Source organism: Pholcus phalangioides, unplaced genomic scaffold (assembly GCF_987345545.1).
Source record: "Pholcus phalangioides strain wild (caught in Gottingen) unplaced genomic scaffold, Ppha-v1.0 ptg000015l_1, whole genome shotgun sequence".
NCBI classification, from domain to species: domain Eukaryota; kingdom Metazoa; phylum Arthropoda; class Arachnida; order Araneae; family Pholcidae; genus Pholcus; species Pholcus phalangioides.
Window position 1 is genome coordinate 89,846,811 of NW_028301608.1, and position 12,620 is coordinate 89,859,430.

At 38.5% G+C, this 12,620-nt stretch overlaps 1 protein-coding gene across 1 annotated transcript in view; it reads right to left on the reverse strand.

Annotated features, from left to right (window-relative positions):
• IP3K1 (inositol-trisphosphate 3-kinase-like protein) overlaps positions 1-12,389 on the reverse strand; it is a 105,518-nt gene extending 93,129 nt beyond the window's left edge. The window contains exon 1 of the mRNA XM_089244732.1: positions 11,809-12,389. Coding sequence (XP_089100858.1) covers positions 11,809-11,874 — 66 coding nt within the window. The 5' untranslated portion in view covers positions 11,875-12,389. The remainder of the gene's footprint in view (positions 1-11,808) is intronic.
• Between the last annotated feature and the right edge of the window lie 231 nt (positions 12,390-12,620).

The following is a 12,620-nucleotide window of genomic DNA, read 5'->3' on the forward strand; positions in this document are numbered from 1 at the left end:
GGAAATCGCCGGGAAGGATGTTGAGGGAAAAAACGGCACATGATGATTTCCTTTAAATTCATTTACATTCATAGTAGGTACATTTTTTTTGGAGGAAGTGAAACTGTTTTAGCTTTTATTTCCCGGTTGTCCCTTTGTCATCAACTTAGTCACACACACCTTCCTAACTAACGCGAAACGATACAAGAGGTGAGGAAAAAACAACCGATTTAATTGAACGGAACAAACTATGTTTTTACACAAAGGCAAGGCTTTTATTGAAAATTTTACTGCTCCCTTAATTTGTGGGACCACTCAAGATAAATTGTCTTTTTTGAATGTCTGCAGTGCAGGCAATTGCAAATAAAGGAAAAGATTTCATAAAAACTTATACTGAACTTTTTTTTGACGTAAATACATCTTCAATTTCAAGATCATTCATGGGGTGGGGGGCGGCTTCACACAGAAAACCGTGTGACCTAAAAACAAGTGCTTCTTGTGGTCCTGACATCTGCAAGACCAGGGGAATTTCAATTTTTTTGCTGCAGGGGCTTCCCCAAGAGAGCTCCAGAAATTCCCACATAACTCTCCATACACCCCATCTTTCAAAATAGTGATTGAAACTTTCCAGCGTCTTCTTCACAGCTCATTTTCACTGTCGCTCTTCTACTATTAACACAACTCACATCTGAGGTTGTGCCGGCATTTCACCTGCAAAACTTAAAAAAATCGCAAAAATTTTGAAATTTTAAAAAATCCGGAACCAAGACTTAATACCAACCTTGACAAATATACTTCCCCCATACACTCACTACATAAATACACATACAATACTCTCTTGTCTGTCCCTTCATATGGGCCCCCCATGGGACCCCGGCCCTTAAGCCCGCTTATGGCTCGAAATAGAGCCAGTCACGGGATTTAAACCTCTGATTCTGGTTTTCATTGAAACTTTATCACCGTGTAGTTTCGAAATTATCATGCCTCTTAAAGAAGGTGTGCCCCATTGTTTAACAACTCTTTGGGCTAGAGTCCCTTTGACCAACACACACATACACGCAAAACGGAAAGTATCTCGTATATACCAAAGAGTGTGCGTGCTTCATAATATATGACTGGAATTACCAGATTCGAAAACTGAGAAAGGAGGACGCCTGCACGCGTACCCATAGTAACGTCACTTTTTCCAACTTTCACAATAGATGGCATTACTAATCCGACCAAACAACCGGCCACAACTAGGGTTACCAGATTCGTAAACTGTGAAAGGAGGACGCCTGCGCACGCACCCTTAATGACGTCATTCATCTAAATTTTCCCAATAGATAGCGCTACTATTCCGACCACAGAGTAATAATACTATAGAGTGCGCGCGAGGGGTTACAATGTGAAGCAAAGATCCGGAGTCACGTGACTCCGGTCGAAAGGCTGGTCAGGGAATCTCGCTGGCAATGCTTTCCTTATGGCTACTCGTATGACGATCTACACGCGCTGTCTTATTTTTGATTAGAATGGCCAACACTTGCGCAGCTTTCGGATGTTCTGAGCGGTTTAGGAAAGGGGGACCAGTATCCTTTCACAAGGGAATACTTTTTTGCTTATTCCTCTTCTTATAAATTAAAAATTGGAATATTAAATTGACGATGCAATGGATTTCTGACGTAATCTCAGTTTTTAACGACTCCATTTTTGATTTAATTCAATTAAAGTTCCAAGTTTTGGTAAAATTCAAATGTCATGAATCATTATTAAATGTTTTAATAGAATTTTTGGCAATAAATGATTGAAATTGTGAGTTTTATGAAGTTTTAACTGAAATATACGTCTCCGCAAGATTTGGCGAGATTTGGCGAGCTAGTGAGTTCATTCGAGTTTTGCTCAACTTGGAAGAAAATACGCTTTTCAGAAGGAGAAATTTATGAAAAATATTCTATTTAAATAGAATGTGAGGAAAACTCCCCCCCCCCCTAGACAATTGCAGTTTTGCATAAAAATGCATAACAACCTCTAAAAATAATAGTATTTTTACCCCTCTTCACACCTGACATAAAACTATTACAGAAAAGAAATTTTTTTATTCATTAATTTATGTTTGTTGTATGTGAAATTGCCGCTTCAAACAAGAAAATTAATTATTCAATTGATTTTTTGAGTCAATATCTGTACTAAGACCTGAAGTCATATATTGTGTACCTCAGATGTTATCTTGAAAAAGAATCATTCTAAAAACGATTTAATACCTTAAATTAAGATTAACATATGCATACTTTTGGAGCGAAGAGATTACATATGTCACATATATATATATATATATATATATATGTGACATGTGTAAATATTATGTTATGTATATGAAATATTATATCCTAAAATATTATATATATATATACACACTTTAAATTATTACATATATACTCTACATGGAATTTTAATTCTTATAATTTAGAGAAATTGATGATGAGATTCTGTAATTTTCTTGAGTAAAATCTATTTTAATCCTGAAATATTATGTAAGTGTTTACAGTTTTGTGTGATGAGGTTATAAAAGGTTTTTCAGGAATGTTAGAAATGAAACTTTTTCTTATTGTTTGAATATTATTTCATGACTGAATATGGTATGAGTGTGAATGTGTTACATTACATAACATAATATGATGCATTATAATTAATTATGAGTATATAGAGTAAGTGTAATGTTCTGGAAAGATATATTTTTGTTTTAATAACCCCTAGTATAAATAAATTTTCGAAATTAAAAGCGACAAAGTGAATGAAGAGAATATTTAAAAATATAAATGAATTAGGCTTTACAACATATACGTTGTTCCGTTTTCCAATATTTGTTTATTTTATAGAATTTATTTTTTCAAATCTGATACTCCCTAAATATTTCACATAAAAATGAGTGAAATTCATTGAAAAAATGAAGGAAAGTGTTCATCAACTTGATCGAATTGAGTCAAATTTCGTTACAGCAACATCCTAGCTTCTGCGAAAACGCGCCAAATGTAATAGCGCAGAACCTGTTCTTTCCCTGACAATACTGCTCATCTTTTCTTCACGTTCGACAAGTTTTATGAATAGCGTGCGCGGTCTATTTATATCTTAAGTCTATGATTCCGACCAATAAAACCGGACACAACAATAATTTCTCCCAACTTTACAACACAACCACTAAAAAAAGCAAAAACAGGAAAAACTGTGGGAATTTCGATGGCTTTTGATGAATGCGCGTTGAAAAAAAACCACAAAAATGCTCATATCAATGAAGTATTGTCAAACATGTTTTAGTATACTCAAACATGTGATTCAAAATGGAGAAAAAAAATTTCTCCAGAAAAAAAGAAAAATAATTTCGGAAACCTGAAAAGGAGGACAAAAGGGCAAATTTTCTGAAACGTAGGAGGACGGTTAGTAACCCTATATATAACCAATTGGAAGGGCCCCCTTCCTTCCAGGCTAGGCTTTTATTGAAAAAGCTTCTTCAATAACAAGCGAAACAAGTGTGTTTCTCAAATCCTTTTATTCTTGTAACAACCGTTGCAATAATATACAAGATGTGCAATGTGTAATATTCACCATCTAGGTGGAAAAATTCAATCTGAACTGAAAAATTAAAATGTTTCTTTGCCAGAGAGCAGGATAACCCCCAGTGTGAAAATATGCGGACAAAAAACAATTGTAAACGGTAACTTACGAGGTCCTCTGTTTATAAAATTGGAAGAAAAGGGGCATTGACATACCAAAGTTTGGGTTATTTAAAGTGAAATTTTTAGCAAAAATTTCATGTTAAATCTTCAAAGATCTAATCAGAAACATACAAAATGGGTATCAACGGATACATCTCGTTGGCATAAGTCCAACGGTACCTCTCTCATTTACTATCACTACTTAACCGTACCCCCCCAAAGCAGAATGTGCCAAAATCTGCAACGTACGTTGCAGAACAATTAGCGCTACTGCAGAACAATTTGGAAGAATTTTAAGAAAAAAGTATAAAAAAAACACTATTATATGTATAGGGACTTTTACCGCAGAACATTTGCAGTCAGCTGAGGGATGGCCGCAGAACAGTGCTAAACATTCTGCTTTGGGGACCGTACCCATGCACCTCTACTTATTCACTGAGTAGCGTATGCAAAAGCTTGCAGACAGTCAAGGGTCAGCAGCAGAATTGAGCGATCAGCCTGTATTGAAACTCCTGTGTGTGTGTGTGTGGGGGGGGGGGACCCTCTTCTCAGTCGGCCAAACTTCATTGAAAATATAGATGAATCGGACACAAGTCGTATTTCATATTCATATTACACAAATCGAATGTCCAAAGATAGAATATACTGTATAACGGAAGAATCGTCTTCTACAAAGTGAAGACATTCTAGTGGAGCACAACCTGCAACTAGTTAGATCAAATAACGATGAGTGAGGGAGAGGGGATAGCTGTCTAGTGTCTATATAGCTACTTTCTGGAGGTGGAACAAAATGGAGAAAGTCAGAAAAATTATTATGCACCCGGCAAACGAAGCAGAAAAAAGTAATAAATAATTACTCAAACGTTTCTTAATTGATCGCACACTATAAGGGTGTCTCACTAATGAACGAACAACAAGCGGAAAATTAAAACTAACACCGAAACTCTTTCAGAGATGAATAATTCCACATTCGTTTTTAATTAGAACTGTTGTCAGTGACCCACTTCCGAGGTGTTGAACTTATTAGGGAACTATATCGCTAATGAAAAAAAGAAAGAAAAATAAATTGAAGAAACTAGTCTGGCTAATGATGTTCCATTTAATAAACAAGTCTATAAAAAAAAAGCAACAGGAAGGAAAAAAATTAAAAGGGGAGGGAAAAAAAAGAAGAGGGCAAAAGAAAACTTTCTCACACAGATGTGGGATACGCGAGTAGTAAACATATCAAAACGATGACGGATCAATGGATTCAGTGCGAGAATAAATGACACGTTCGATTAATATAGAGGAAGAGTAGCATTTACAGCGAATTACTTTTATATTTATTTAAAAAAAAAACTATCGTTAGACTGTAACCGAATATTTACGGGCTCAAAGCCTTCAGAGGTTGCAAAGATGGAGAGCGCTCTTCATCTTTTCAAAGAGCCGAAAAAAAAACCACCACATCATATCGAATTAACAGGAAGAGACGGATGAAGAGAGAGAGAGAGAAAATAAAATCTAATAAAATGTGCGCCGTGTGTTTTAGGAAATGACCTCTTCTGTCAGTCCACAATCAAGTCCGGCTTTTTTCGATACGTTATTACAATCACTCCCAGTCATTATTTTTCGAAGACGGGTGCGTATGAGGAAATCGGGAATTTATTCAAATGACTGTTATTTAAAACAGTGGATGATGCTCTGTGTGAGCTATGGTCAAAGTCGAATAAGGACGCGGCTATAATCTTTTTTTTTTTTACTAGAAAGGAAAAAGAAAAAAATGGAATTTAAGGTTTTTCCCACGTGAACATTTCGTCGAATCTTATTTCTTGTTTCTAGACAGAAAAAAAAGTCGAGATACACGTTGTATATCTCGAGACATTTTATCGGAAAGAGAAACGACATCTGCTGCAACTAGTATCAAATAGGGTACTAATTTTAATAGTTTAAGATTTCACCCACATGGTTTTTATTAAGAATACCATGCAATATGATTTTTGTTCCCGGGAAACCAGCCTCATTTCCCGATGACTTACGACTGAAAAGTCATCGAAAAATGATTCTGTAAGTACAGTGATACCTCGGTTTACGAATTTTACTTTTGATAACAAGGGGGGTGGGGGGGGTGGATGATGCTTACGTCATCAAACACCCTTTATGAAGATATGAAATATTTTTAATGGCATCTTATTCGGTGCGTCAAAAACGGAAAAAAAACCTTTCGATAGTTATTTGGCACCTGAACTAACATTCTATCTATTGATAAGTCCCCTACAGAGACACTTTAATGATATCTTAATGTTTCACGGATCCTTCAAGTGCTCTGGAAATGTTTCCGGGCCGCTTAAGTGCTCTAGAACTGTGACACGCATCACTCGAATGATCCGTAATTATGCCACGGATCACTTAAGTAATCTGGGAATGTTCCGAGGGTAATTTGAGTGACGTAGAGCCGCAATGGGGGCAGCTTAAGTGCTCTAAAACTGCGCCACATGTCACTCAAGGGATCTCTAAATGTGCCACGGATCGTTTAAGTGTTCTGTAACTATGTCGCGGATTACATAGGTGATTTTTGAATGTGAAAGTGGTCTTTGAGGCCCACTTCAGTGATCTGAAAATGTGCCACGAGCCACTTAAATGCTCTGGAATTGTGCCACGGGTCATTTAAGCGATTTGTAAATGTGCCGCTTAGTACAATTTTACAAAATCAGGTCTGGGGGGGGGGGTCAAGCCACATCAGGTAACCTTCAGGACCAAATTTGGTCCGTGGGTCAAGGGTTTACCATATACGGTTTAAACCAGTGATTCCCAACGTGGGCGTTAACGCCCCGCACCCTTGGGGGCGATGGAAAGTTGTAGGAAGGCGGAAGAAGCTACAGGTATAACATAGGATCCTATGGGTTAGATTGCGTTGGGTTTAAAGCATAGTTTTCAAACCTTTTTTGTGCCCCATCGCCCCCTTCTTCAGAAATTTTTTTCTCCCATCGCTCCCCAACGAAATCTAACGAAATTTTTTGTGATTTTTCTGCTTCGGATAACGAATACAGATTCAGCTAACAAACATTTTCGATGATATGAATGTATGCACTAACAAAATATCCACATCACAAAATGTCCCACCAATAATCAGAATTACTGTCACTAGGGCCCGATGAACTCATGTCCACCTAGGAATCTTTTTCAGATGTACCTATAATTCTTATTCTTAAATTCTTTGAACCATTTCATATAAAATGATTCAGCCAAAATAGAGATTGCATTGAAAAAATAGGTAGCCTATATTTTCAGAACATGCATTCTTTCAGTGCGAGACTCTTAGCATCAAGCTGAACAGCAGGGCCGCCATTTCAACTTTTCCGGGGGCGCAAAGAACATGTACTCAATGCATGTGTGTATATATATACCATTTCTCTCTAGTGTATTTTCTAAAGCCAGGGGGGCAACGGCCCCCTCAAATGACGGGGCTGCTGAACCTGTGTGAGAAATTATCTTTTCCATCTGCATGTATCAGACAGAAATGAGCTGACCAAATCACAAATGGATGGGGACACTTATGAACTGGATTGGGTTGTGTCAACACGAGCTTTATAGTAGACTGGTGGTGGTTGTGTACATGATGTAAAATAAAAAAGATCTTCAGTATCTCTCATATTCATTTATACAATTTAGAAGGTGGCCACTTTACCCTTTAATTAGTTTTTGTCTTTTTTATAGCATTCCTTGGTGTGTTAAAGAACAGGCTATGTTCAAAGTTCGGGCAGAACCTGAAATGAATCAAACAATTTTCCATAGAAACCTATGGGAAATCGCGTTTCGGCTAACGACCGAAATATGAGAATGAATCATATTGAAGAATTTTTTCATGAACATGAATTCACATACAGAATGAATCATCTTCGTTAGCCGAGATATCAGTGTAATGTTAAAATACAATATACCATCGTTAAATTTGATTGTCATTATCATGGCAATAAAAATCTTTCAGTTGCCAGTTTTTTAATTGTATATTAAATAATAAATTGTGTAATCAAAATTCAATATCAATTGAAATTACCAATAATTTTATTTTCAATCAAAAACGGCAATTTTATTTATAATTATGATGAATTTTAAGAAAATTGATATTCGGCTGCTTTACCGCACACCAACTCCGGTCATATATCGCCACACGGCAATTAGTTGGGAGGAAAATGAAGACTCCATCCATCGGTGGTCGCCCCAGGTTCGATAGGTAAAGAACTTGCTTCGAACGTTCTATGCCCGGATTCGAACCCATGGACCTTGATGATAACCTTCATAGTGGAAGAAGAGCATCTTTCCACGGCGCCACTCGTGCTTCCGGTAATTAGCTGAAACATTAGCCAAATATTCGGTATCCGGCCAAAATAATTCATTTTAATAATAATTTTTCCAAGACTGGAAAAGAAGTCGAGCATATCTTTGTTTTGCATACCAAAATTTTTTGTTACAAAAAATGGAAGGCTCAATGTCTCTCAAAGTGGCGCATCACATCCTCCACGCTCATCTCAACAAATTCAAAGAAAGCATGGGTGCTCAAAGACCTTTCACCTAAGAATTCTCGACTCATTTCTCTACGTATATAAGGGAGAACACGTCGAACATACTATGAGAATTACTTTTTGGGGGTAAAAAAGTGAAAATGAAGTGTGTGTGGGAGAAAAAGATGGAAAAAAAATCCCATTATTTTTTACATTTACAATTTTATTTTAACTCTAATTTTATTTTCTGTGAAATGTCTAGATACGTGACTTATGAAAGTTATTTGCAGTTTTCATGACTATCAGTGGGAAAAGAGTTTTTTTGTGAATTTCAATATCCCAATCAGCCAATAATAAATGACAATCTCAAATACTGTATCGATCGCGTTATCACAAAAGCAAAGTTTTCAGAGAATAATCATAATTTTCATAATTATTAAGGCTTAGCAAACAAGGAAATAAACATTACCCAGAAACTAAAAAAAAATTTTTTTTGTGATATAGTGGAATCTACGTTTGTGAATCAATCAGAGGCATACGCCGGGGAGTGCTCCCTTGACACAACTCTGCCTCTTTTGAGGTAACGGAAGTAAGGCGCTTTACATTAGTCCGGGGTTGTGAGCGGCTCTATATATTTCCAAGCCAACCAAAAATTAGAAAAAAATATTATTTTCGGTAAAAAAAATGGAATATCGAAAGAAAATACCCTCTTTGCGCAATAACCAATTTCTGATAGTTTATATGTTTTTTGTGAAGGGTGGCAACTCAAAATTCCTCAAAAAGAAAATTTTTGTACCCCCTGCAAAGATACGCAGGTCAATCCTGCGATTCATTCGCTTGTATGAGAACGCGTTATGATCGTCTTTTAGATAATTTCCAGTAAAGAATTCCAAAGTTTACCTGACAAACCAAAAAAATTGAAATTCACTGATAACGCAAAGTCCTGTATAACGACAATTTTCCCTGTGATCGTCAGCTGTCGTTATAACGGACTCATACCGTATGTATGTTTTCACATTTGTGAACCAGAAAATTCATTTGAAAATCAATAAAGAAAACTCGCTATAAAGTCGCGGTTGGAAACCCTAACCTGGGGGGAAAGAGGCCCTATCGTAGCGTACGTCGCATGTGTAAGGCATAAAAGTCCTATCACGATGTATCAAAACTGATGTTAGAATTCTAAAAATTCATGTTAAGCAAATACCAGTTAAAATAAAATCGCAATCCACGTATTTTAATCACCTTCTGTGGGCCGTTGTAAGTTGGACAATAAATAGGTGGAGATAAACTTGGAAGTCTGGGGGAGGGGGGCACGATGATGTCAATTCATATATACATTAGATCAATCGACACCACCTTTGCCGTTGGGGGGCAACCCCCCCCCCCCCCTCGTATCTCCGCCCATGAGACAACCTTCGCATCTGCCCAAGCCGGGCCTGTTAATATCTCCCAACAAGCAAAGTAATTGAAGAAATTTTTTCAATACTGTAGTGTTACTTCACAAGTTCTTTGCCACCAAGTGGAGGGGGGGGGGGGTCATGCTGGTCCACACCCCCCCCCCACCATTGTCATTCCAGAATGGTAAATTTCATGTCTCTCTCTCTCTCTCATGTTATCACTTATCAATTGCAATTTCTGTGAAAAGCAACTGATAATTGACCGTAAATAAAAGAATAAATAAAATGAAAAAGAGCGTTAGTTCTACGAATTTCCCATTTTTCCACGCGTTGACATGAAAAGTAATTTTATATAGTAACACACACATATATATATATATATATACATATTTAATAGTCTCTACCCGGGGGAAATACAGTATACAACACAACTTGCTTCGACCTTGACATGGTTAAACAACTTTCTTTTCACTTTCTTAAAAGGACTTGCTACAATAACCACTTCTCCGTGAAATACATAGTTAAAAAAAAAAAAAAAATGCGACCATGAACATTCAAAAAAGAAATAAAAACAGCAGCAACAAAAAACCCCTCCTCCCATGTCAAGTCGGAGTGGCATATACACACCTCTACTTCCATTCACTAAAACCCAGGAATAATAAAGAATAGACCAGGAGCAGTGAAAAAAAATGTAGTGACATTCCAGCATCTGCAGTGGTAAAACTTTGTGTAGTGCCAAAAATACACTTCCTGTCCATACAATTGGGGCACGTGCACAAATCTCATAAGGTGGGAAACGAAATTTCGTTCCACTTGAAAACCGACTTCATTCAGTGGCAGGGTGAGAAAACAGTTGTGCGGCCCTGTACAATACATATATGTAGGTTGCCCATTTTCCTCGACAAAAGTACGGGTTGGAATAAAAGTGAAAGGAATTGGGGGGTACATTTACATGCGGTTTGCAAAAAAAAGGGTTTTTTTTTGTAAACTTGCTTTATTCTTACGAGGGGGGGGGGGGGGGGGGAGGATTTTTTCTTTTTGGTTTACAAGAAAAAAATTAGTTCACATTTTCGGATTCGAACTGAGTGGACCTGAGACTTTCTTCAATCTATTGTGTCCAAAACAATCGCTTCAGTTCACGATTCGCGGACGATGTTGAAAACCTCATGCAAACGCCAGAAAGAGGAAAATTCAGAAATCGAACACGTTCCCTGCAATTTATAGGAGACTGATTTACATATTTTCAGCGATTTGCTTGTTTTGCAGCGCCCTCTATCGACAAAACTTCGAACTATACCCTTTTTCCTGTACCAAACCCCCCCCCCTCCCCCCCAATTTTCGCTTTTTTTGCTATTTTTTTTTTAGAAAGGAATTTTTTTATCTAGCTTAAACCCTGTTCCAAATCAATGCGTCTTTTGACTTTATCAGGGCAAAATGACCCTCTTTCACGTTAGCAGATTTGTTGCTATAAATTCGCAACATTTCGTGCTGCACAATTTAGTAACTACACAAAGAAAATTTTAGGCATCAATACCAATTTTTCAGCCGCCATGGCGCCTGGGAGTCCAGCCCCACTGTGTGCGTCACTCTCTTGGTCACCCTCTGACCCTGTCCCCTCATCGCTCTCTAGATTACTCTTTTGGTCACGTCCTGACCTGGCCCTCTCTAACCCTCACTCTCTAAATCACTCTTTTGGTCACTCACTGACATGTTCCCTAGCCCGCTACGTCACTCTTCTGGTCACATGCTTGCACAAGCTTTAAGTAACTCTTTTAGTCATGGCCACAACGGGGGGGGGGGGTGACAAGGCTCCAGCTCGGGCCGATTCTTTTCTTTTTCTCTTCCAAACTACAAAGCCCCAGGGCCCTGCTGCAGTGACGGGGGGGGGGCGTGCTTTTAGTCACTCGAATGCTCACGCACTAACGCACGGACCCCACCCGGGCATGGCCCAGGGGCCTCAAGTACCGTGGAGAGGGGTGACTCAAGATAATGATATCCTCCGCCCCAAGAGACTGAACATGCAAACCGGTAAACAACAATCATTTTGCAGTCGGATAAGAGGCCTCAGAAAAATCAATTTGCCCGGGGCCCGAAGACGCTCCTAAGACGACCCTACCTGTAAATACGTTTGTTTGGGAACCTCTGATTTAAACGATCTCGGGGGAAGGGGCGACTAACGCTGGAGACCCAGGGCATTTCTCTAGTAACAAATTAATCGACGATTAAACACAAAATAAAACGCATAATAACTGAAACCGCACTCACCTGTAAAACACAGGGCACAAACAAACAGCTGTAGGTAATCGGTGGAAATTCCGTAGTCTTGGCCATATTTGATTGGTTGATAAGCGAGTTTGTTCCAATTCACACCAGACGACAATGACGACAACAAACACACAGTGACAGAGTGAATGTCGAGCAGACGACACGACGAATAAAATAATCTTCTTCCCCGGACCGACGGGAACGGCGGAATCACGTTTCGCGAGCGGCAAACCAAAACATCATGGCAGGTCCGTTCCGTTGCTTTTTTACGTTTAGGCTTAGAATTTCATCATCAACACACGAGCAGTTCAGTTTTCTCCCCTCCCGCGAAAACAAGCAAGCACGCCGGTAAGTAAAATCGCGGGTTCAAATATTATCACGGGTATATTTACTACGAGTTTTTTTTTTCTTTATCGAAACGGGTAGATGACAATTAAAAACGGTGACGTCGTCGCTCTGGATCGACTCGGCCGCACAAGAGAAAGAAGAGTAAAATGAACCGCGCGAACGGAGATGAAAAAAGAGAGAGAGAGAGAGACGGCGATGCAAGTTCTCTCCAAAAGAGGCCGCCTGGCGGCAGTAAGGCTTCCGGAGGATTCTACCCGTGTAGCGGGCGGCGGACGAGGATGATAATGATATGATCATTTTCGCATTTGTCGTCTTATTAACGCATGGGGCCCGGGGACTCGAGTTAAAAGGTGCGGAGGGGAAAGGGTCAGTCATGAAAATGATACATGATTAAAAATTTCGAGAGTACACATACAAATATAAAGGCACGCATTTCTAACCAGATAGGAGGCCTCAGAAAAATC